The 26,642-nt window shown below is 41.3% G+C and overlaps 1 protein-coding gene and 1 pseudogene across 1 annotated transcript in view; both read right to left on the bottom strand.

The window, feature by feature from the left end:
* PKD2 (polycystin 2, transient receptor potential cation channel) overlaps positions 1 to 25,960 on the bottom strand; it is a 65,278-nt gene extending 39,318 nt beyond the window's left edge. Inside the window, exons 1-4 of the mRNA XM_066279257.1 lie at positions 25,232 to 25,960; positions 18,044 to 18,157; positions 5,021 to 5,154; positions 2,258 to 2,508 (exon numbers count right to left, since the gene is read on the bottom strand). Of these exons, the coding sequence (XP_066135354.1) occupies positions 2,258 to 2,508; positions 5,021 to 5,154; positions 18,044 to 18,157; positions 25,232 to 25,835 (1,103 nt within the window). The 5' untranslated portion in view covers positions 25,836 to 25,960. The remainder of the gene's footprint in view (positions 1 to 2,257; positions 2,509 to 5,020; positions 5,155 to 18,043; positions 18,158 to 25,231) is intronic.
* Positions 3,697 to 3,795, bottom strand: LOC136307138 (U6 spliceosomal RNA; annotated as a pseudogene).
* Positions 25,961 to 26,642: the final 682 nt, after the last annotated feature.

Raw genomic sequence — 26,642 nt, forward strand, 5'->3', positions numbered from 1 at the left:
AGGAAAGGAAGACCTCGTGTGGAACATGCCGGACACATGTTGACACTCAGTGTATTTGTTGATGAGATGATGAATCATGAAATAGACGAGAGTAGAATCAATCTGAATTTCAAGGGAAAGAATACAATGAAAGAGAAGGCAGAGATCTGAATACAGAACCTAGGAGTAAGACAGGAGAGGGGAGAGAGGAAGGGGGTTACAGAATAAGAAAGCCCAAGTTCAGTGTCACTCACAGCAGTCCAAAGAATGAGCTATCAACACTGTCACACTCTGCAGAGAGGTGGACCAGGATGAAGACTGAGAATTGTTCAGTGGATTTGTTAGAGGTCACTGGTAGCTTCCAAGAGAGATTCCAAAAGCAAGGGTATTAAGCTTACAGGGGTGAACCAATGGAAAGGGCTTGGAGGTGGCAAGAGAAGACTATTCTCTCAAGGTTAGAGGTGAGGGAGAGGAGAAATGGGCGTGGCTTGAGAAGAGTGGGAATCACTCATCCATGCATTCAAGAGGTATTTATTGAGCATCTCTTTAGACTAGGCCCTGCTCACGGCTTTGAGAATACAGCAGAGAACAAAGTAGAGGAAATAGAGGCCTTGCCCTCAAGCAGCTGGAAGGCTGATGGGGAGCCAAGGGCAGCAAGGGGCCACCTTACAACACAGCCGACAGGAAAGAAGCAAACACAGGTTTAGGAGTCAGGCTGATTAGATCCCAGTGGCCGCCTTTACTAGCAGGGGCACTTTGATTAAGTGAGCCTGTTTTTTTTACTTTCTTTTCTTTTTTTTAATCTATAAAATGGAGATGATACCTATTTCAGAGTTTTGAGAAGAGTAGGTGAGATAATGGATAAAATCACTTCTTAGATAGCATCTGGCATGAAGTCTTAACTGCATAGATGTCTTTTATTTAGGAGATGAGATAAAGTGAAACACTGGGCAAGGCACCAGAGTTTTAAGGGTGTGTTTAGGCTTTGCAGGAACTAGAAAGAGAAGGAGAATTGGAAAGGAAAATCACTACCATAACCTGGAAAAAAATTCTTTTGAATTTAGTCCCTTTAGTCTAACTCTTCTGATTTTTACTAAATTTCGTATGACTCCTGATATAAAATAGGGTGTGAGCTGGAAGACAAAGAAAGCGATCATGGAAAAGGTGGTTTCCCCCACTGTGTATGAACAAACTGAGTTCTGGGAGCCTCGGTTCCTAGGAAAGCAATCTAGGCGAGCTGACGATTAGCTTATCGCAGCTTAGACAACAACAGTAGTTTGCCCAGGGCAGCAACCCTGTGAGGCCCGCTGCAGGGAAGCCTGAGAGCTCTCACTCCTTTATTATAACAACAGGAACTCGGAAAATAATGACTGTCCTTAACACCCAGGGTGTTTTAAGTATGTTTGCCAAAGAGCACAAAAACAAATCCCTGTAAATATACACATTACAAATAAATACTGAAAATCACAGACGCACATTTGAGAAGGACGGGCTTTATACCAGACAGAAAAACTGCCCAAAGACTTCTTAACCACCTTAATTCACTGTGCTCTGAACAACCACTTATTTGTTAGAGCTCATAAAAAATTTCTTTACCAGAAAATGTCCTAGTAATAATCTAGGAAATGATATTAATGGATTTATAAAAATAGGATCCAGCCATCTTAAAAGAAACCTCTGTCACCAGAGGGAAAGGCGGGTGGGGGAGGTAGAAGAAAGACAATGGGAACAGAAGGGGACTCGACCTGGAATCGTGAACACACAATGCCATATATAGATGATGTACTACAGAATTGTACACCTGAAACCTACATAATTTTATTAACTAATGTCACACCATTGAAAAAAAAAAAAGAAACCTCTGTAGGCCAAGTAGCTTCTTTCCTGTGGATGTTAGGGTCAATGATTCATTCAGGCTTTTGAAAAATACGTAGGTAGAAGCTGAAAGGGGGTAAAAAGTAGAGAAAACTTTAGAAACCAAAGTTCAATTTGACCATGGCCTTAAATATAAACATTGAAGACCCACTTAAGGCATCTTCTCCTTAGATGAAGGAGTCAGAGAATGAATGCACGAATGAATGAGTGAATGAATGAATGAACGAATGCATGAATGAAAGAGTGAGTGAGTGAGTGAATGAATGAATGAATGAGTGAATGCATGAATGAAAGAGTGAGTGAGTGAGTGAATGAATGAGTGAATGAGTGAATGCATGAGTGAACGGGTGAATGAACACTGGTGAGAGGCCAGGACACACAGCCATGAGCCACAGACACTTACGCGGTTCCATTTCTCGGACCAAATGGAGCCCTGTCTTCACTACCGACAGAGTAGACATCGTAGCACTCTTTGATCTCATCTCTCAAGTCCTGGGGGATAGAACAGGATCCATTCCTGACTTTGAGTTGCCGTATCCGCGGCAGCCCTAACAGAAGGTTCTCACAGTAGATGAAGCTTCGGTTGTCAGCTTCAGTTGTGTTGCTGGGCTGCGTCTTCCAGTACAGCCCATCCAATAAGGCGCCTTCTGTGAACTGAAAGCAGAGGAAACATTTTTGCAAAGCTCCAAGCTCAGCAGCTGCCTTGCTCCTTCCTGGAATGTTTGTATGACCAACAGGGTAGCACTCTGTGAACACAGTAGAGTAACAAGGGTGGGTTTTGCTGTTGGAGAGATTTAAGTGGGAGTTTACTCCATCATTTGCTAGTTGTGCGGCCTGGAGCAGGATCCTCCTTTGAGTCTGGGTTCCTGCACCCGTAATGTCCATCTTTTGTACGGTTACTACATCTGATTTGAAAGAGGGTGATCTGGATCTAAACAAACACGTACATAGAGCCCTCAGGTCTCGGAGGGGCTCAACCCTTTGGGATGACCCTGCAGTTTTATTTCACAGTATGAACAGAAACCAAGAAATCCAATCTTAGATCTGTTCACATTTTGTTTTTAATTTTGGTGAAAAGCAAATACTGACATGCTCTAAAATGTTTAGAGGGTTATATTTTTATTTCACTGACGGTTATCAAAGGAGGATGTCCAGTGAGGCGAATTCATGAAACCACTATATTTTATGATTATAGTTTTTCTTACAGCAGCATTTCGTATTGGCTTTAGTTGGGATTTGCCTTTTATGACGGTTGGTCATTCTCAATAGATTCCTTTGAGACTCATCTTGGTTATAGTTAATATTTAATATTTAGATTATTTTACTGAGCAGACTTTATAAAGAAAATATCTGCAAAGCACTTAAAGTGTTATAAATGTTTTAACTTAAAAATTATTTAAGGTTAATTGGGTTAAGACTTTTTTATGTACCATAAGTGCTGTATTTTCAGAAAAAAACAAAACAATGGTGCTGAGTGGTTTTTTAAAGTTTTCCGTATATTGCACAGGAGTTCTCAAATATACAAAAACTACATAAAATAGCATTTTTTCAGTCTTGTTTGAATTGGAACTAATGCCTATGCAGTTAAAATGTATATAGCGTTACAGATATTTCATGTATTATAGGATAAATATAGAAATCAAAATTTCCTATATACAGCTAAATTTGGGTAGAAATATTTTGAATATTAATTTACTTTTAAAGGTTTAAGATAGAACTTTCTACAATGTATTTTTGGCAATGTTTTGTTTGCTGCCACCAAACTGGTAGGATGCTATTGTTTGAAGAGTTTTAATTTTTAAAAGCGCATGTGATGTTTCAAATAAACAGTTCATTTTTTTTTTAAATATAGAATGCTTCACAACTTTGCATGTCATCCTTGTGAAGGGGCCATGCTAATCTCTGTATCATTTCACAGGACAACAAGCACACAGTGGGTGCTTACTACATGAAAACTCTTGATTTCTGCTTTAGGACTGATGGCAGACGGGAAGGGGGTTGTTTACATACACTCACAGCCACTATCAACTCCATTTTCTCTTATTAAAGTAGTTAATAATTAATGACCATGGTTTCTAAACTTCTTTGAAAAGGAAAAGACTACAGTTTTGATTGCCAGTGTGCCATCTGGTGGATCTTTTAATTGTTTGGACTATTTTCCATATGGTGAATCCTCCAATGCCACCCATTCCTGCTTTTAGAGCTTGTTATCACTTGCAATTGTACATAGGTGAGAAGTTTCTTGTTTGCCAAGAGGAAAGACATCTAGCCATTCTCAGTGTCTTATCAGATGGTCAGCAGAGATGAACTGATCTGCCCTGCTGAGGGAGGAAAATATTCATATTATGCAAGCGTGGTTTGCATGCCAAGTGTTTTTAGGCTTTAGAATGAATAGGTTCCTGTGAGCCAGTTTCCTCCTGGAAACTTTAAAATCGACAGCTCTGATGTCAGTGTTTTATAAGAATTTTAGAAAGTGTCTCCTCAGGAATAAATATTCGTTTCCTTTCCAATTCTCCTCTCTCCTCCCTTTTGTGTAGATTCTGAACACCTTATCCTCTAGATTTCTGTAATGTTTTTCCTGTGGTATCATTCATTACTTCTCCTCTGTTACTGTGCTGGAATTTGTGACAATTTTGGAAGGGGCTGGGTTGAATTTTACATTAGAGATCTGTGAAAGAACACGCCCGCCTTGTATCAAGCAGTTTTTAGGGTATCTGCCATCACCAACAAAGACACAAAAATGGGGGAAAAAAGCAAGATAAACCAACAAAATTTTGCCCTATGGGCTTTACCTCGTAATAGATACTAAACAGGTATATACTGGAACATGAATGACTGCATGAATTATAAACTAGCTGAGGAAGTATCTGTCAGGCCAGAATAAAGTCCATTTTTCTTATTCTCTGGTCATGTGGAGTCACTCTGAATCAAACTAAGATTCATTTACAACATGGGGAATGTTAACACTTACCTTGTACGGTTGCTATGGGGATTAAGTCCAGATATGAAACACTCAGCAGGTACAAAGGCCACAAAGACTTCTAACAACTTATCATAACTCACATCTTACATAGCAGGCCCTGATGATACTGCCAGATTGAACTTATGAAGCTAAATGAACAATTTTAAGTGATAAAGAGGAACTTTCAAAGTTATTTGCAAATACCTTCCAGAAGTCTTCCATTGAAGAAAGAGTTTTGAAGTTAGTTTTCTCCGTTTTGGACACTGGGGTGTCGAGGAAGAGCTGTGACATTATGCGAGTATAGTAGTACACACTGGAGCTCATCATCCCATAGGTCACTGGAACACAGAGAGAGTCAGATGAACTCCGTGAGGGGCCTGCCCTCACCCCACATTCCCGGGGATGGCAGACATCCATACACTGTCTTTCACCCTCACCTCCTTCCCTCTGTCACTCTTCTAGGGCATCTCCCTCGCTCTCTGGTTTAGAAAAGAAATAAATGAACACTGACACAATGGGAAACAAAACTGGCTTATTATTGAGTACTGAATTAAGATTGGGCATCTTTACTTGACATTTGGAAATTCCAACATGCCTCTTCCTCTCCCAGCACCTCCGGATCAGACTTGCACAGTCTAGGACCTAGGTGCTCCTCAGCTCACAGCTGGGCACGTGCTGCTTCCTCGCCCACAGTGACAGGGGCAGGCTGCTGTTTGTTTGCAGATCAATTCTCCATGCTTCTTGCCCTGCTCTGTGTGTGCCCTGAGGTTCACCTCTAGAGACTGTACCATACTGGGCCCCTTGCCAGTCGGGGCAGAACAGAAGTGGGGGCATGAGGAAGAGAAGTTGGGTTTGTTCTCTTCGCCCCTACTCTCCATTTCCTCACCTGAAGGGTGAAGTTTGTCAGGGGTCCCACTAACGTTGGCTACAGTTGCTGGGGAAATCTCTTTTCCCACAGCTACAAGGGGTTCATGCCATGCCATTCTTTCCCCTTTTCCTCAAGCCTGGAGGTGGTAACCTCTCCTGAGTACCTCACTTCCCCTTTTTGGTCCCTGTAACACTGTCACAGCTCTGTAAATAGTCCCTTCACTAAACTTTCTTTAACTACCACTTTGAGTTTTCTATCTTTTCCCCTTCAGGATGCAGACAGGTACAGACTACCTACCTCCCACCTATCAAATATTGTATGAAACTCTCTAAACTCAAGCTCCACCCAACATGAAGACTTGCTGACTATACCAGCCCATTCTGAACAGTCCTAGAGGGAGGCGGGTAGATTATTTATAGGCTAAATAGGTCTCAGATCAGGGTTTGAATCTAGGCCATACCTTTTACTTGCCATGTGACCTGTGCAAGTTACTGAGCTTAAGTTTTCTCTTCTGTAAAATGAGGGTAATTAGCTATTCATAGGATTCTTTGGTGCTTAAATAAAAAAACAACTAAAAATTATCCAAAATAGTAGCTGACAAATATCCAGTAATAATGGGTCATCCTCCTTAATCAGACTGGTATAATGTACCTATTAAAAATGTTGGCATTTTAATGAGTACTATCTAATGCTGGACTCTAATGGATTGCAGGTGTAATAAGTTATAATTCCTACAATCAGCAGACAAAAAGCTTCCAGAGGAAACACATTTTATACTTCCTTTGACCATAGTTCTCAACCCAGCAGGTGATTAATACTTAGCTGATTGTACAATAATCTCAGGCATCATAAAAATGCATTTTAAAAGTTTGTTTTAAATGACTTGGGATTAGACCTGTGGTGGCGCAGTGGATAAAGCGTCAACCTGGAAACACCGAGGTTGCCGGTTCAAAACCCTGGCTTGCCTGGTCAAGGCACATATGGGAGTTGATGCTTCCTGCTCCTCCCCCTTCTCTCTCTCTCTCTCCGCCCCCCTCTAAAATGAATAAATAAATAAATGACTTGGGATTAAATGCTATATAGTAAACTCTCTCTCTCCCCTATAATCCCCCTTCCCACCCAAACATCATAGAAAATTAAGATTATTAAAAGAGATGAGTAGATAATAGTGATCTAAACAAAAGTGTGTCTGAGAGTCCATCTCAAGCAGCCAACAGAATAAACACACATAATCCACATGGCGTGTGTGCTGCACGTAGAGGGGAGGAACATTGTCCAGTTTCTTCAGTTAGGCTTCCTCAGCTGCCATCTGGTGACCCACTAATTAGGACATGAGCACAACTCCTTAATTATCTGCCTCTTTTCCAAAAATGTATTGGAGCAGAGTTAAGTGTTCAGACTTTTAATCCGTTCACATTTACAGAACAAGGTGTTGGACATGAAGATAACTAAGATATGATTTCCGCCGTCAAGAAGAGGCGCTCACAGAGTTTGGGACGAGCACTGCCTACCCAACCCCACAGAGGCATGGACAAAGCACAGTGTCTTCTACTAAGGCCTTCTGTGGCCCAGTCGGCCAAGGGAACGAAGCTGATCTGACGCCAAAGAGCAGTAGTGAGGGCTCCCCAAGGCCAACTAAAGGAGTAAGTTCATTTTTTAAAATTAACTTGAAATTAGAATTTGCATTGGATTGGCTGATTAATAGAGATCATTCTGTAATTGTTCACTTGTGAGTCTTTTTGTTGTTGCTAAAAAGGAATTTTGACAAATTATTTAAACCTTTCAATTTATAAATATGGTATAGTTATATATGTACATAAATTTTAGCCAATGGTTAAAAAAATGTCCTTTTTTCCCTTATATTTTTAATTTTGGTTTTGCTTTTGAAATTCTCAGGACCTGTATGGAATTGAATGGCTTCACTTAATGAAAAATGACACATTCCTTTAGCTGTATAGCGCCATCTGCTGGACATTCAGAGAAACAATGCTTTCTAGCTCTGGAGGGATGATGGTTCAACCATCGATCAGCAAACATTAACTCAGTCCATCCCTTGTGCCAGGACGGGATGGTCCACAGAATATCTTTGAGTGACACTTTCACACACTCCAGGAATCAGCTGCACCATAAGTCCATTAGGCTGTATCTAAAGGGCCCCTGTATTCAGAGTCAGAATAATTTGGGTTTGATATTCCACTTTGCTTCATCTATGTTGTAAGTCTCAGTGTCCTCGGATATCAGGCAACTACTAAGTTTTCTGGGCTTCAGTTTCATTATTTAGAAAATGGGAATAATAACATTGAGGGATTCTGCGTAGTTCAACTGGAGAAACGTATGTAAAAAAATTTTGTATACTGTCAAATGCAACAGAGATATTAAGACTGTTATATCATTTCTCCTTCTCGTTCCTGATGAAGAAAACCCACTTAGAAGGTAGCATTCACTCTTTAGATGAACTAAATTGTGAAGAAAAAAATTATAGCATAAAATACATAACTTTAAATGAGAATTTAAAAAATATAATGTAAAGGACACATATATATCCTACATGCATGTATTTCTTCTATTTAGTCCTTGTCTTCGCTCCCAAGTTTCACTTTCTATAAAATAAGCCAGGATAGCCTGACCAGGTGGTGGAGCAGTGAATAGAGCGTCAGACTGGGATGCCGATGACCCAGGTTCGAGACCCCAAGGTCGCCAGCTTGAGCGTGGGCTCATCTAGTTTGAGCAAAAGCTCACCAGCTTGGACCCAAGGTCGCTGGCTCAAGCAAGGGGTTACTCGGTCTGCTGAAGGCGCACGGTCAAGGCACATATGAGAAAGCAATCAATGAACAACTAAGGTGTCGCAGCGAAAAACTAATGATTGATGCTTCTCATCTCTCCATTCCTGTCTGTCCCTGTCCATCCCTCTCTCTGACTCTCTCTCTGTCTCTGAAAATAAATAAATAAATAAAAGGTATTTTGAAAAAAAATTAAAAAAAAATAAGCCAGGATAAAAAATGTCATCACAGCATCACCAAATAATCAGAATGTAAACTAACCAGAGCTGTGTTAAAAACATGGTATCATTTCAAAATAGGCAGTAGATACTCTATTATCCTTTATATTGTGAAGAACATAAGCTTAAATACCAAAAACAAAAAGAATTGTACTGAATGAACTCCAAATCATTAGAATAAAAAGCAAAGAAAAAAATTTCAATGTGACAACAGAAAAGAAATGGAAAACAACAAAAAAGCATAAAAAGAGAGGAGAAAAAGGATGACAAAACAAAAGCATAGAAGGAGAAGAGGGTAAACTCACTACATAGATGACAAAGTCTTATTAAATCTTGGTTTATATTTTTTTAAAATGCATCTCTAGAATTTTTATGAGACCCTTCAAAATAAAGCAAAAAATAAAGGAATGAGAAATTATGTATTAGATGTATATTAAGAATAAAATACTTTTTAAAATTTGTTAAGTGGTATAATCATCTGACAAAGATTACAAATTGAGTATTGAGTTAAATAAACAGGTTATTTTATATTGATAAAATAATACTATATATACAATGATTTAACTCTAAGGAACTCTTATATATTGAATAACAATATCAAGATACCTTCTAGTAATATAAAGATAATTACCAAAACCACAACTGTAGTTGGAAACAATGTTATATTCCCTCAGTCTTTAACAGAGAAAGTAGACAAAAAATATCCAGGGGCAGTACAGTTTTAATTGAAAATGTGATTTAATGTATATATATCAATATCAAACTTCATACTGTACCAAAGGAGATCACACATTCTTCTACAAGAACATTTTTTTTTTTTTTTTGTATTTTTCTGAAGCTGGAAACGGGGAGAGACAGTCAGACAGACTCTCACATGTGCCCGACCGGGATCCATCCGGCACACCCGCCAGGGGCAACGCTCTGCCCCTCCGGGGCGACGCTCTGCCGTGACCAGAGCCACTCTAGCGCCTGGGGCAGAGGCCAAGGAGCCATCCCCAGCGCCGGGGCCATCTTTGCTCCAATGGAGCCTTGGCTGCGGGAGGGGAAGAGAGAGACAGAGAGAAAAGGGGGGGTGGAGAAGCAAATGGGCGCTTTTCCTATGTGCCCTGGCCGGGAATCAAACCCGGATCCCCCGCACGCCAGGCCGACGCTCTACTGCTGAGCCAACCGGCCAGGGCTTACAAGAACATTTACAAAAATTAGTAAGGGTATTCTAGGCTATGAAAAGGAATATCAGTAAATCCCTACAATTAGGATTCAACCATATTCTTCTTTCTCCATCTCCTTCTCTGTCATCCACCCCCATGTGTGCACAGAGAAAAGACCATGTGAGTGAGGAAATAGCAAGAAGACACATCTTTACACTGAGCACAGCTTTCTCACCAAAAAGCAACTATGCTGGCAGTTTGACCTTGGGCTTCTAGTCTCTACCTATATTCTCGAGTGTGCAAACTGAACGTTGATGGAACCTTCTGAAGCCTCAATGAGAGCTGAAGTGTCTGCTTCGATCAGCATTCTCTTAGGGCGTTTCCTAGGTCTTGTTAATCCTGTTGGCAAGAGTTTGTGTATCTGACTCCAGCGAAGATAGGAAAAGGGAGGAAATATGGAGAGGTTGTGATAAATCCATTTCTGTGGGTTCCCTGAGCCCACCTGAACAGTGCTCACTTCAGGTCTCTGACAAGGTGAGACTCGAGTCATTCAAGCTTTGACTAAGCTAGATACCAAAGGTGGCTCACTCACAAGGCTGGCGGGTGATGCTGTCTGTCAATTAGTTTGCTCAAAACCAGAGCTCCTACTCATGGACTAATCCTGTAGTTAGAGCTTTTCACAGCGTAATAGCTGAGTTTCACAAGGGTAAGACCCAAAAATGAGCATTCCAAGAGGCCCAGGAAGAAACTTAGCTTCAGAAGTTCCCAAATGTCACTCCCACAGAATTTCATTTGTCAGGCAACAGAATCTGGCCTGGTTCAAGAAGCAGGGCATTGGACTCAACTATTTGGTATAGGCATGACATGTGAGTATGAGGAGGAATGGAGTCGATGGTGGACCTATTTGGAGGCAGCCTACCACAGGGGACATCAGTTATGAAAAAGCAACTTAATTTTCCACCAATTAATCAATTGCAGTTATGATCCCTGAAGTTTGGCAGTGGTTAGGATTGCCCATTTGTGAAGAAATAAAATTGTTTAAAAAAAACCACCACCCCCCCAAAAAAAGATTGAACCAAGCAGGTATCCTATAAAGAAATAGCCATATGAGGAAACAGAGACACAGAGACACAGGAGAAGGCCCTGAAGATGGAGCACTTGATGCAGCTACACGCCAAGGTCACCAAGAATTGCTGACAAACTACTACAAGTTATGGGAGGCAGGGAAAAATCCCCTTGCAGGTCTCAGAGGGCACATGGCCCTGTGGCACTTCGATTGCGACCTCTAGCTGCCAGAATTGTGAGAGAATACATTTCTGTTGTCTTAAGCCACAAAACAAAACCGACAAAAACCCCCAAAACAAACAAAAAACCCTTCACAAACAACAAAAAAACCAACCCCATTTTTCAAACCACCAATGCAGAATATTAATATAAAAAGAATAAACAAACATATAGAAAAAAACTAAGCCATTTAAAAATTAAATTTTTTTTTCTTTTAATAACTCTTGGGTCAAAGATGAAATAAAACCTTCCGCACAGCTATAAATACACCAGATACAGACAGTAGAACCAAGATGCCTTGGGCCCAATATTCCAGGCCATCTACCACAAAGCAAAGCCATCATCCTCAATAGGAAACCAAACTTCTTTGCCAGCTCTGTGTTTCATCATAACCTCACAGGGACATGGTGGAGATAAAATAAGAACAGACATTTAAAGGGACGCTACCACCTAAAGATGCTATATACAAATGCAAAGTACTATACATAAATCAAAGAAGAATTAGGCTTGAACTGTTTCAGTTGTCATATTCGGAAAAGTTCTGTTAGTGAACGAGAAGTACTAGTCAATAAAAGAGAATAAAAATGGGCCAAGTTGTCAACCTTTAGTGAGAACTTCTATGTGCCTAATCTGAGATGTACCTAACAGCATCTCTTCCTCCCTCCCTGTACTGAGGGAGACAGATGCATGAACTAATGTGACAATCCAATGTGAGGACATCAGCACGGCTCAGAGGACGGGGCTAGTGGATAAAGGCTTCTCCATATATCTGGCTCTTGAGCTGATCTTGAAGGATGAGGAGGAATTAAACAGACTAACAGGAAAGGGACAGCACAGGCCTTTTGCAGACTTGTAGATGGTTTGATGGGTTTGAGCACCAGAAGTTCATAGGAAATGGTAGGTCTCAAGAAGTAAGCAAAGACTATTTAGTGACATGCTAGTCTATTACAGTTTTCAACTTCATCTGGAAGGCGAGGTGGTTATAGCACGTTAAATGGGAGAGTGATCTGGATTAATCTGGTTTCAGACACAGCAGGCTGGAAGCAGTGCCCTGAGGGTCCTAAAACTCCAGATATTGGATCCCATCCAACCTGTGGTCCAATGGCATTCAGGGTCATCTTCTTAAAACTTAAATACATCTTGTCATTCCTCTACTTAAAACCCTGGCTTCTCTCTTACCAATGCCTACCAGCTCTGCAGTGTCTGGCCCCGGACCAGTTTCCATCCCTCCCTATGGCACCCTTTCCAATAACTGCCTTTACTTAGCTTCTGAATGTCCTCAGTCTTCACTCAGTTCATGAAAATCATCTGACTGGCTCCACTTGCATCAAGCTTCAGAGAATCCTCCCCTGTAGCGAAATCCTCTTCCCTAATTGTCTTCTTTCATTTAACTTACCATATTTAAGGATAGGGCCCAAATCTGTTTTTAAGTAAATTACTGAATAGTCGAATGAATGAATAAATGACTATTCGAGGATAATAATGATAAAGTTAAAACAGGGATAATAGCGACGTATGAAAGACAGACCTGAGAGGCACTAAAGGGGACAACTTAGGTGTAATGATCAGATGAGAAGAGCGAGGGAAAAGCACGGATGATGATGGCCAGGTGTGGAGTGAGGCATTCGTGTGGGTGATGATAATTAATAGCAACCCAGACAGAGAACGCGAGGGAAGCAAGTTTGTATAAGCAGGATGGTAAGTTCAGGTTTAGGAATGTTACAGATGAGACACGTGTGAGATTCACCACTGGAAATGTGCGGTAAAAGTGAACACAAGGTGTGTAGTTCATGAGAGGTCTGGAGGGACTTGGGGGGCGCCAGCATGCAGGTGCCAGTGGAAGCCATGGAAAAGGTTACTGTCTAAACATGTTTCAGAAAAAAGAAAACTAAGAGACTGAACAGAGCAAGGAGTAACACAGAAAGAGAAGGAGTCACAGATGAGAGGGAAGTTTCTAGAATGCCAAATGCTGTGGGACCAAATGCCAGACAAAGGCTGAAAAGAGCACACAAAACTTGGCAACCAAGAGGTCCCTGGGTTATTTGATATTGATATTGCCAGCAAGATTTTAACTAGTGATTAAGAAGATGGTTTCTTAGCATTGGGGAAAGGGCTCACTCACTAAGAGCCAGTAAGGCTTTACTAGGAGTAAGTCATGCTTGCTTATCTCCACTTCCTCTCTAACTTGGTCAACAGCAGACAGATCACAGAAATGGTCTAGTTATTCTGACAGGGATTTGAAAATCTCATCCTGTTTCATGAACAGTCTGAACAGAATGGTAATGTAACTCAGTGAACTTCACTGAAAAAGTTCTGACTAGTGGACTGATGTTCTTGAACCAATGTTTCCTGATTTATTAATTCACCAGGATAAGAACAGGGAGATAGCAATTCTGCTGATACTGTGAAGCTAATATATGAAAGGAATGAATTTCGATCCAAGATAATTTCAATGAATTGAAATGGTGAGAAAATCTTAATGAGATAAAAAAATTTTTTTAATTTTTTTAATTTATTCATTTTAGAGAGGAGATAGAAAGGGGGAGAGAGAGACAGAGAGGGAGAGAGAGAGGAGAGAGAGACAGAGAGGGTGGGGAGGAGCAGGAAGCATCAACTCCCATATGTGCCTTGACCAGGTAAGCCCAGGGTTTTGAACCGGCGACCTCAGCATTTCCAGGTCGATGCTTTATCCACTGCGCCACCACAGGTCAGGCTGAGATAAAATTTAACAGAGCTAAAAGAGAAGTCTTCCACTATGTTCCAGGAGAAGGTGCTCAAATACTGGCTGCAGGACATAGTGTTTTATTGTTTTGGGTGAATAGACTAAGGAATCATATGCATCCTGTGAAGAGTCAGGAGGTGGTAGGGTGTATGGAATGAACCACAGTGCAGTATCTGGATGAGGGTGAACATGTGCCCATTTTCCCACTCTTTCATGTGAGACTTCTGCAGTGCTTTCAGAGGGACTCTGGTAAACAGAACATATGCCAGAAAGGCGTTTCTATCATGGGGATTACTCAAAAGTATGTCTCCAATCACATGGTCAAAGTTAAAGGAACTGGAAAGGTTTACCCTGGAGAAGACTTAGGGAGGACGGGCTGTCTCCAAACTTCTGATTAAACTGGAGAAGAGACATGGAAAAGATACCTGGTATATGTAGGCTTGGGGAGTGGAACCAAGACAGGAACTTAGACGGGAGTGGGCTTTGGCTTCATGTAAGGAAGAACTGTCTCGCATAGTTATAGAAAAATGTACTAAGCTATTTCAAAAGTAAGTCTCTTAACCTGGAATATTTACTCATCAGAGGCAAGATGACTGACCATTTGAGAGGGATGCTGCAGGGGGAATTTTAGAATTCAATAGAGGTTTGAACAGATGACCACTAAGATCCTTTTTTAACCAGAGATTCTACAATATCTTAAAAATATAACTTTGCTATGTAAATATGTAGCTACTGACATTAGGGAAAAAAATGTGATTAGCATGAAAAAGAACAAAAAACATAAAATTATAAAATAAATTTAAAAATATCAATTATTAGTTATATGAGTTAAGGTATGCTTCTCAAACTCTAGCTATTCAGTTTATTTCTCTGGCCTAGTCCCAAAACTTGTCAGTACATCTGAAAACCCACTTCCCTGGGCGACCTATGGAAGGTTCTGATTTAGTACATCTGGGCAAACTGTAGTCTAAAAATAAATTCTCCTGGTGATTCTGATGCTCAGGCAGTTTTCAGACCACTAAAATTTTAGTCTTACTTATAGGGTACTTATATTTTGCATACAAAATATGTATATATATATGTGTCATGCTTTAAAAATTTAATAGCAATAATAATTCTGTAATCAACTTGTTAGCACATATTTAGGGCCACTATAATTTAATATTTAACCACCATTTCTATGCAGAAAGCAACTCAAGTTTAGTATTCTAAAAGTTAAAAATATCAAATCACTTGCTTTCTAACTTTCAGTGTAATGAATAGATCATTTCTAGCTTTTCAGCATTTCTGTCTTAGATACCTTGTTTTAAAAAGTAATGAGATAACTCTTCTTAAACAAATAACAGAAAATTTCAGAAAATTAAAAATAAAATAACCAGGGAAAAAAAAGAAGAAAAAAATCCCAAGAAGATGGGTGTTGTTCATAAAGACATACTTTTTTAACTTAAATAACTTCGTTTTTCTTAAGTTACCACTTAGATAGTTAGAGTCTCCAAAAATGTACAAAGAAGTCACACCCTGCTAAAGCTCATTAAGAGCTTACTGGTATTAGGAAAAACCAGTGTGAGTATATTAAATAAATCAATATTAAATTTCTTAAAATTACAAATATTGAAACTTTGATACTTCTTTAAATCTTTTATGTTCAACTTACAAATATTTTTATTCTTTTCATAAATATAGTAAATAAAATCTTGTTTTTAAGGAAGATTTTAGCACTTAGTCAATTAAATCCTAGCTGTCAATTTTAATGTAATAAGAATGGCATTATTATATTTGACAATATGTCTGGATAAGGGGTTAACAACCAAAATTTATAAAGAACTTGTAAAACTCAATACCAGGAAGACAAACAATCCAATCAAAAAATGGGCAAAAGAAATGAATAGACACTTCTCCAAAGAGGACATACAGATGGCCAATAGGCATATGAAAAAATGCTCAACATCACTAATCATTAGAGAAATGCAAATTAAAACCACAATGAGATATCACCTCACACCAGTCAGAATGGCGCTCATCAACAAAACAACACAGAATAAGTGCTAGCGAGGATGTGGAGAAAAGGGAACCCTCCTGCACTGCTGGTGGGAATGCAGACTGGTGCAGCCACTGTGGAAAACAGTATGGAGATTCCTTAAGAAATTAAAAATCGGACTGCCTTTTGACCCAGCTATACCACTTTTAGGAATATACCCCCCAAACACCATAGCACTGTTTGAAAAAAAGAAATGCACCCCATGTTTATGGCATTATTCACAATAGCAAAGATCTGGAAACAGCCCAAGTGTCTGTCAGTGGATGAGTGGATTAAAAAGCTTTGGTGTATGTGTGTATATATATATATATATACACACACACACACACACACACACACACACACATATACACACACATACTATGGAACACTACTCAGCCATAAGAAATGATGACATCGGATCATTTACAACAACATGAATGGACCTTGATAACATTATACTGAGTGAAATAAGTAAATCAGAAAAAACTAAGAATTATATGATTCCATATATAGGTGGGACATAAAAATGAGACTCAGAGACATGGACAAGAGTGTGGGGTTATGAGGCGGAGGGGAGGAGAGGGAAGGGGTTGGGGGAGGGGAGGGGCACAAAGAAAACCAGTTAGAAGGTGACAGAAGACAATTGGACTTTGGGTGATGGGAATGCAGCATGACCAAATGTCAAAATAACCTAGAGATGTTTTCTCTGAACACATGTACCCTGATTTATCAGTGTCACCCCATTAAAATTAATTTTAAAAGAAAGAAAGAAAAAAAAAGTGGCATTATTAAAGTTTTGATTACATTTTGATTCTCTCCATATACAAAGAAGGGGACTCTTTCTAAAGGTTGGCATGAATTTTTGAGCATTTCTAAGTACACACTATAAGGATGAACTCGTTTTTCCAGAGTAGTAAAAACTTCTGGTAGTCACAAATGTGCTCCCTTGTCTGTTCTTATACAGGGCTTTAGAAGGGACATCACAGAATTCCATCAACTGACAGCTTTTAATTCAAAGAATAAATCCATTGCCCATGACTTCCTGGACTTTTGAGACAAATGGTTGCTAAGACTCGTTTCTGGCTAAGGCCTCTCTCCTGTTCCCCCCCCCCCCCCCCCCCAGGATGCAGGCACTTACTGAAAGAAGAGAGAAAAAAGAAAGAGATTAGTCTGCAGTAAGCTTTCTGTAGAGTAAAAATTAGGAGATCATTGAAGAATTAAGGCACTCATGCAACACATCTAAATCTAAAAGGGGCTTTATATCCCCATAAAAGCAATATTAGGTGGCATTATTTGTATTTTTGAAAGTTACATTTGGAATGTCATTTTGCTGAAAATAATTTTTATGTCGACTTTACATTCATTGATATAATAGTGTCCTTTTAATTATGGTTAAGAAATCTAATGCAGAAATCCTTTTACTTAAGTTTCTTGGTAAATGGTAGGCTACCACATGCAGCTCAGAGTGAAAGTGGTCACAACTGATCATCACAATCATATAATGCTGAATTTTAATTGAAGGTTACCAGAGAAGAAAACTGCTAAATTAACCCTTGTGGTGCACATGCAAGTCCTTTCCATTATGATTTTGACAGGTCCAATATTTCCAAAATGTGACATTCGAATAAAAGCTATAAAATATATCAATAGGCTTTAGAAATAACTTCAAAGGAACTAGTCCAGTAAACAGGTGAGCCCAGACTCCCAGGATGGCTAGGAACTGAAGAGTCCTTGAGATAGAGAAGTCGTTAGACTCCCAGAATGGTTAGGAGCTGAGGAGTCCTTGAGATAAGGAAGTCACAAGAACTCCTAAGACAGTAAATGTAACCACATCCTAGGGGATAGATAGGGATATTTCCAGCTGGGGCTTTCAACTGTATGACTGGTTACTAAGGCACGTGACTAGAATTTAATTTGGGGGAGCCAATTGCTAAATGCCAAATTTGCTTCTGTATGAACTGCTTGCTTGCTACGCTATAAAAACCCCTAGACTGTAGGCACTCGGTGTGGCTCTTATTACTACCACTAGAGTCCACCCCTGCGCAGGTTTGTTTTGTTTTGCTTTGTTTTCTTTTTCTCTTGGCCATAAAGATTTGTCTTAAACTCTCCAAGCGTCTCCAGTGTCTGTTTTACCCGGCGAGTGCTACACAAAACTTTTCCTTTGGAGGAAGGCAATGTTCTACTTACAGATGCACAAGACGATGAGAAAAAGGAGGTACGTGGCCAGTTCCCGTAACACGCTTTTCAGGTATTTCTCTCGGTTTGTGCTGTTTTCCTCCATGAGTCTTGTTCCCCAGAGACCTTTAAAATAATAAAGTATGTCGTTTTATTTTTTTAAAAATCTTATGAATGACAAAGGAAAACCACACAAAATAATATAGTATAACCTTTCAGGGAAATTCTCTCGCATTTTTTTTAGCATGCTCAGAATGTAACTGGGAAATTGTTTTAGCAGAGTACCTTAGTCAATATTTAGAAAGAGAACAGGAAATGTGGGAGGTCTAAAAGATTAAATAATTGTGCATACACATCAGCTCTTCTTATATAGGGAAGATACAGCTTGATAATTATCCTATTACTAAACTTAGTACAGGATGAAACTACATCTATTGCAAACGATACCTTTTAAATCACCCCTGAGGAAAAAAAGTCCCGGTTGGAGCATCATTTGCCTATGGAAACATCTATCACTACGCTTCTAATACACTGGCCTAAAATCTGCCCACTTTGTACCTGTCTTTGGCCTTTACGAAACTGTAGCTTATTTTCATAAAGGCCACTACACTATACATGTTCAGTTTAACACATTTTTAAAGTGCCAATTAACAATATAATCTTTAAATTAAAAGCAACAACTTAGCTGACTTCTCTCTCTAGAGAGAGTAAACCAAGCAACCATGTTCTACATTTTCGCAGATGGAAAACGTGTTGGGCCAGCTGAGCAAAGATGACATAACCCTCCGCAAGGTTGCTGGAGAGAGTTACCGCAGTTTTGGACCAGCAGACAGACAAACCCCCATTAGTGAACAGTGTGGTCAAGTCACATTGCTGGTTAGTTGGAAGAGCCTTAATGTTTTCCAAAAGACAAACTTCTCAATCCTTTCAGTTAGATTAGATTGGCTGTGAATGGAAGCCAACTTAGTCCCTGGTGGCCTCACACTTTTTTATTCTCAGACTTTAACCCCTTCAGTCACAGGAACTCACAGAGCTACTTAAGCCACAATCAAGCCACACAGAGAACAGGGGAAAAACGATCCAGGATCTTTCACTATGAAGAAATGACTTCATCACTAGTGTTTATGTATTCGTAAGTCTTATAATAATATATTAGTTCTACTACTAAATTTGAGTATTTCATTTTCTTTTCTTTTTTATTCCAGATTTCCTTTAGGAAAATCAGCACCCGAATTCAAAGACACTGTGTTATGCATCATAGGTTTCACCACTGAAAGTTGAGCATAACTTATGACTTGGGTTTGCTTCTGCCAAGACCTGGTAGTTGTCAGGGAATTACTCACTCAGAAGAAATGCTGCAAGCAGAATGTTTGTTTGCTGAAACGATCATATTAAAGAATTATTACAAATTTATATGACATGGAAAATTATAACTCAGAATAACACAGAGGCAGCCAAATGTTAGGCACAGTAGCCCTGGACACAACCACACCATTTCTTTGGGAATATTTTTTTTGGAGGTCAGATCTGAGACATACACAAGGTTAGACATTGTTAGTCTCTTTATCATTGGGAAAGATTGTTGCCTTACTCAGTCAGTGACTTCACTCTTTCCTATGGTTTATAAACAATTATACACTAAGGGACAATCTCTGTTCCTAATAGTTACAAAGGGTACTGCATGACCTATATATAGAAAAACCAAACTCCTTTCAAATTTTCTTCAAGCTAAATTTGCAATGCTCTATCGCAATTAGATTCTAGCCCTTGAAAGAAACATTTCAAATGAAAAGAAACACGTTCTTTTATTTATACTTTTATATAATACACTTTAATACATTTACTTTTTCTAAATTACTCTATCTACCTCCTCAAGTACTTATTGCTTTAAACATTTCATCCAATTTCCCCACTGGGTGCATAGGTTGGGTCTGTCTCAGGGTACAGGGACTTCCTTACATGCTGATGGATGAGAAATGGCAGCATCCACAAATAGAAAAATTTGCTGTCCTGTGCTACCTGCTTCCCATGTTTACTAAGCTAATAGAATAAGAAAGGTTAAGGATAGAGATCATGTCCACAATGGCAGCATTCTTCAAAATTAACCATTGTCTGTCCCTACAATTGTCCCAGTTGCTCATGTTTAGCACATAAGATGTCTCCAGCTGTTAGGGAGGACGTGGCATGAGGGGGACACTGAGTAATATCCAGCTTCCTTCATGTTTAAGAGGGCGCTTAGTGCCAAATCCCAGAGTCGGAGCACATCGCCATAACAGTGTCTATTCCCTTGTGCAGTGTTACTTATAAATATCGAGGAACTCAGAGACGGATAACCCAAAACACAAATGACGTCCCAAATATAAATGACTTAGAAAAAATGCCATCTTTGCAACTATTTTATTCAAATGCTTTTTAAAACCGTTTTATTTTGCAATATACAAAATATATCAGAAAGAATACTATAATGAACTCCTATTACCTCTCACCCAACTTCAACAATTATCAACTTGTCACCAACCTGATTCACCTAAACCCTTACCCATTCCTTCCCATTATTTTGAAATTATTCCCAGCTAGCAGATCATTTCACCTGTAAATATTATACTTCAGTTCCATGGTAAAAGATTCAGTGTGGATCTTTTGCCTCATATTAACCCCGTCCCATCTGAACTACACAAAACTCTTGCGACTTTATTGTTCATGACAAGGTATAATGTAGGGATCTGAAGTCAGATTGTGTTCAAATGAGGGTCAGCCACTATGGGCTAAGACCTTCCCTAATGTTATGAGCTATTTCCTTATCTGAAAACGAGAGAGGAGGATCTCTTTGTGGGACTGCTTTGGGAGTGACAAATACATATGTGTGAAGAATATAGTGTGGTTAGACAAGGCCTGTTTATGCTTCAGAAACAGGTCTCTATAAAATGTCCTATTTCTGATGCTTAGATGTCAGAATGTTGTAAAGACCCAAATCCATATGGACTGTGAGTTCATTCGGAATAGCCTGACCAAATGCTCACTGCACTCATAAAAGAATCCTGTTTTTGTATTTAGACACATGTGGGCCTTACTTAGAAAAACAAGTACAATACTTCCTACTATTCACTTGAATTGCAGGGACACCTTTAGAAAGAGAAGTGACTTTTTATTACCATTAGTCCATTTTCTAGAGAATAGTCAATTGCTGCCTTTTATGATACTGGCTCCTGGATCCAGAGTTCTCCTCAGCCCTCTCCTGAGGTGCAGGTGAGCATGTGCCACGGCCCCCCACCAGTTCCTAATTGCAGATTCCACGGGCCACTCACACACACATACCCCAAACTCAGATTTGTCTTTTCTTTTGTTCTAGAAACCTTTTTGTCCTGTTTTGAATTAATGGTACCAAGTCAGAAACATGGATTTTATCTTAGATAAGGCTCTCTTCTTAATCCTGATAGGGAATCAATCCATTATTTTGATGGTTTCTGTCTCTTAAACTTCCTTCCACCCCAGCTCACGTGCCCCTGTTGCACCCTTTGCCAGCCCTCTCAGCCAGACCTCTAGACCTATTCTCCCAGTAACCAGCGCTACCTACCTTACCCCCTTCTCTGCATTCCTGCTACAATCCTCTTCAATATCGACATCAATAAAAAGCCCATCAATAGATGACTGGATAAAGAAGATGTGGCACATATACACTATGGAATACTACTCAGCCATAAGAAATGATGACATCGGAACATTTACAGCAAAATGGTGGGATCTTGATAACATGATACGAAGCGAAATAAGTAAATCAGAAAAAAACAGGAACTGTATTATTCCATACGTAGGTGGGACATAATAGTGAAACTAAGAGACATTGATAAGAGTGTGGTGGTTATGGGGGGGAGGGGGGAATGGGAGAGGGATAGGGGGTGGGGAGGGGCACAAAGAAAACAAGATAGAAGGTGACAGAGGACAATCTGACTTTGGGTGGTGGGTATGCAACATAATTGAACGACAAGATAACCTGGACTTGTTATCTTTGAATATATGTATCCTGATTTATTGATGTCATCCCATTAAAAAAATAAAATTATAAAAAACAACAACAACAACAAAAAAACAAAACTAAATTTGCAATTTAAAAAAAAAAAATATCGACATGTGATCCTATCAGCCCCCAATGGCTTTAACTGTCTACAGGAAAAAGTATCAAAGAGCTATAGGCTTAGTTGGTCTTACCTCTGTTATTTTTCCTTCATCCACTCTCCCCACCCCCATCTTTCAAAAAGTAACACAGGTTTCTCCGCCTCTGGCCTCCCTAGGTAGAGCTGGTCCTCTTCTCTTTGAATCCCTCCCGTACATGGGATCTGCCACTGCAATTACTTACTTTTATCTGTTTTCCCTACTAAACTTGCAGCTCCTCAAGAGTTGACATAGTATATTATTCATCTCCATATTTTTAGTACCAAGCACAAGAGACTCTCCATAAATGTCTGTTGACTGCATAAATTCTGTTACTAGCACAACCTTATCACAGAGTAGCAATCCTGCCTCAAAAAAATCCCAACAGCAATGAAAATACAAAATGTCTTTGTTTAAAATTTGTGCAAATAAAAAGGGAAAAGGAAGAAGTGATGAGGTGAGGTCTGGATTAAAATAAAAGGAAAATCATAATAGTCAAAAGGTGAAAACAACCAAAGTGTTCATCAAGTGATTAATGAATAAACAAAATGTGGTACATACAACGGCATACTACTCAGATATCAAAAGGAATGAAGGTCGGATACACACCACCACATGAGTAAACCTTCAAAGTGTTACGCTAAGTGAAATAAGCCAGACACAAAAGAACAAATACTGTATGAGACCACTGATATCTGAGGTATCTAGAAAGCAGAATAGAGGTTAGTAGAGGCAGGAAGGAGGAGGGATGGGGAGTTATTGCTTAATGGATAGAGTTTCTGTCTGGTATGATGAAAAAGTTCTGGAAATGGACTGTGATGAGACAACACAGTGAATGGGAAAGGAGGTATCTATTTGTTTTAGCAGCTTAGTCAACCCTGACAGTAAGGCCAGTACTTTAGAATTTTTAAAATCTTTATTTATATATATAAATATTTATATATATTTATTATATATATATAAAATAAATATTTATTTATTTACTTTAGAGAGAGAGAGAGATAGAGAAGGAAGGGGAGAAGCAGGAAGCATCAACTCCCATAATGTGCCTTGATCAGGTAAGCCTAGGGTTTCGAACTGGCAACCTCAGCGTTCCAGGAGGATGCTTTATCCACTGCGCCACCACAGGTCAGACAGAATTTGATTTAATTTATGAAGTATTCAGATGGGAGAGACTTATTATACACTTTGTATGTCTCATCTCATTTAATTCTCCAAAGTCAAGAACTGAATAATTATCTCTTAAAAAAAAAATAAATGCGGCCTGATCAGGCGGTGGCGAGTGGATAGAGCGTCGGACTGGGATGTGGAGGACCCAGGTTCAAAACCCTGAGGTCGCCAGCTTGAGCACAGGCTCATCTGGTTTGAGCAAAGCTCACCAGCTTGGACCCAAGGTCACTGCCTAGAGTAAGGGGTTACTCAGTCTGCTGTAGCCCCACGGTCAAGGCACATATGAGAAAGCAATCAATGAAGAACTGTGTCACAACGGAAAACTAATGCTTGATGCTTCTCACCTCTCTCCGTTCCTATCTGTCTGTCCCTATCTATCCCTCTCTCTGACTCTGTCTGTAAAAAAAAAAAAAAAAAAAGCAAAATTTGGGGATCAGAGAAGGTAAGCAGTTAACTCAAGTCACACAGCCAATGTGTGGTAGAACTGGGGTCTGTATGTAGGCCTGACTTGGTCTTAATTACATTGCTGTAAAAATACAATTTTTTTTTGGTCCAAGATTTTCAAAACTGACAGGTTAGAGAAGGGGAGGAAATTTTCAAAGGATCTAATCTTAAAAATGGAGATTAAGGCTCTGGCCAGTTTTTCCAGTGGATAGAGCGGTGGCCAGGCATATGGATGTCCAGGTTCAAGTCCCAATCAAGGCACAAAAGAGGCATGACCACCTTCCTCTCTCCCCCTTCTCTCTCTCTTCCTGTCTCTTGCAGCCAGTAGCTCGATTGGTTCGGGATTGGTCCCAGCACTGGCCTCAGGCACAGAGGAGAGCTGGGTTGATTTTAGCATTGGCCCCAGACAGAATTGCTTAGTGGATCAGGTTGTGGGGGGTGGGGTGGCATGGGGAGTTTGTCTCACTATCTTACCTCTTCTTACTTAAAAAAAAAAAGTGAAGATTAAAATAATTCAGATAGTAAGAGCAAATGCAACTCTTCCAGTGATACCTCTGACAAAACTTTGCAAAAACAGGATGCCCATGTGTTCTTGGAAATTTTGTGTCCTCTTAATAGATGCTGGTGAGTTTAAAAGTTCCTTTCCTGCCTTTTGGAGACCTGGGCGCCCCGAATTGACACATTTACACACAGCTGGTATCTGGTGACTTCACTGAGTTGTTGGAATTTCAAAGAACATTAACTTAATTATTTAAAAACATACTTCCAATTTTTTAAAACAATGTAACATTTTTAAAACTGTTTTAGAAAAATGCCTAGAACTAGAAATGGCCAAATAACTGTTTTCAAAGATAATTTTTTATTCTATTCGCGGTGTTCTCAACAGCAACCTCTCCCAGAAACAACCGCACAAATCAAAACATCAACGACAATCCAAAAACACTCCTCCCAAAACTTAGATAAGGCTGTAGTTACCCTTTCGAGAACAGGATGAGGCGCAACGAGGGATCAAGACCTGGAAGACCATAGGAACTAATAAAGAATTTCCATTTTAATTTCGTGAAATTAGCGAGTACACAGTGTAACCACCATTAGTTGTACTATTCATTTTCCCCCGATAATAATAATAAACCCAGATGTTGCCTTTCACTTTAATACGGCGTTCACTAATTTCCAGAAGTAAAAATATGCTGACATTTCTTCTTCTGGAATATATTTAAAATACAATATATTTGCATCGACAAGGGCGCAGCGGAATTCTGCTCTGGGTACCGGAAATAGAGCAGAATTAGCAGAGGTGGGGAATGCGCTTCCACGGGAGGCGGGACGCTAGCGGGATGCGAGTTGGAACCCCGGAAAGCAGCCCGCAGGGGCGACGGCTCCGGCTGCGCCCGCGGTTGAGGTCTGAGCACCAGCCGCAGCGGGTCGCGCTCTTACCTCGCAGCCCGCGAACCAGCCTCTCGGCCCAGGCCACTCGCGGCGGCTGCCCGTCCAGGGGTAGGTGGCGATGTAGCGGGTCCCCACCGCCGGCCGGGCTGGAGCTCGGCGGGCTCTGGTCCTCTCGCCGACGCCGCCTCCCGCTCGGATGGCCGGCGCCGCGGTAGCTCCCCAGCCCCCGGCCTCGGGCGCCCGCGGAGCTCACGGCAGAGGAGGCGGCAGACCTCCGGCTGCCCGGGCGCCACTCCACGTCCATCTCCACCACCATTCCCCCTTCTTCCCCTTCTACCTCCTCTTCCTCCTCCTCCTCCTCCTCGGCCTCGAAGCCCGGGTTGTCGCGGCTCCACGCCTGCCGCGAGCACGACGAGAGAGGAGGAGAAGGGGAGGCCGAGGCTCCGGCCGGGGGGTCCCGCGCGGCCGCCTGCCGGATGCGCTCCATCTCGATCTCCAGGCCCCTCTGCTCGCGGAGGCCACCCGGCGCCGCCAGGCCGGCTCCCACGGCCGCGCCGCCCGCCATCAGCCGGCCCGGGCCCGCCGCTCGGGGCGCGGGCGGCTGCTTCGCGTCCCCGGGCAGCTGCGGCTGCACGCGGCTCGGGTTCACCATGGCGGTCACTGGCGCCCGGCGCGCCTTCGCCCCGAGCGGCGCTCGGCGTAGCCCGCCGCAGAGGCCATGTTCTCTTCCTCCCGGGCCCCGCCGCCTGCTGCTCCCCGCCCCCGACCTTCCCGCAGCCCCGCGTCCCTCGCCCGCCCTCTCGGCCCGCCTCCCCTCGCCTCGCCCAGCGGCCGCGGCGCGCTGCGGGGGGAGGCGCGATGGGGCTGCGCCCGCGGCCGGCGCCTTCGGCCAGCGGCGCCCCGGCCCGCGTTCCAAGGGGAGCCGGAGTCCAGCGCGCGCGCCCCCATTCCATTCAGGCGAAAGGGCTCAAAGGGCTCAGGCGGGACGAAGTCGCTGACCCGCCCGCTCGCCCGCATGCCAGCCTGTGGGGAAAGGGCTCTAGGAGCTGTCACAATCTGCGCGACCCTGAGATAATGCTTGGCTGCGGTTAACCGCCAGCCACTTCTGCCTCGGTTTACCAAAGTGCAGACAGAGAGAGAGAAGAGCACTTTGTGGATGGTGTGAACTGGTAAAATCCAGCCTGAGCTGGTCTACAGCAGAAACTCAGATAGCTTTCTTTCTTTTGAAAACTACCGACAAACTACCAACGTGGACTTCCTTAACTTTTGATGGCCCTCCTCTCCCGTGTTCTGATTTTTAAATTGTTTCTTCAGTCTTTGGTTGGCTCCTGTTTCCACCCATGGATTCGGCCTCAGGACTCAGATGCTGATGCTCCCAGTTTGAGCTCATCCCCTCCCTCTCTCCCACACCCTTGCAGGTGCCAGCACAGGCCTCTGAGTAACAGAATGTTAATCAGGC

Source organism: Saccopteryx bilineata, chromosome 5, assembly GCF_036850765.1.
Source record: "Saccopteryx bilineata isolate mSacBil1 chromosome 5, mSacBil1_pri_phased_curated, whole genome shotgun sequence".
NCBI lineage: Eukaryota > Metazoa > Chordata > Mammalia > Chiroptera > Emballonuridae > Saccopteryx > Saccopteryx bilineata.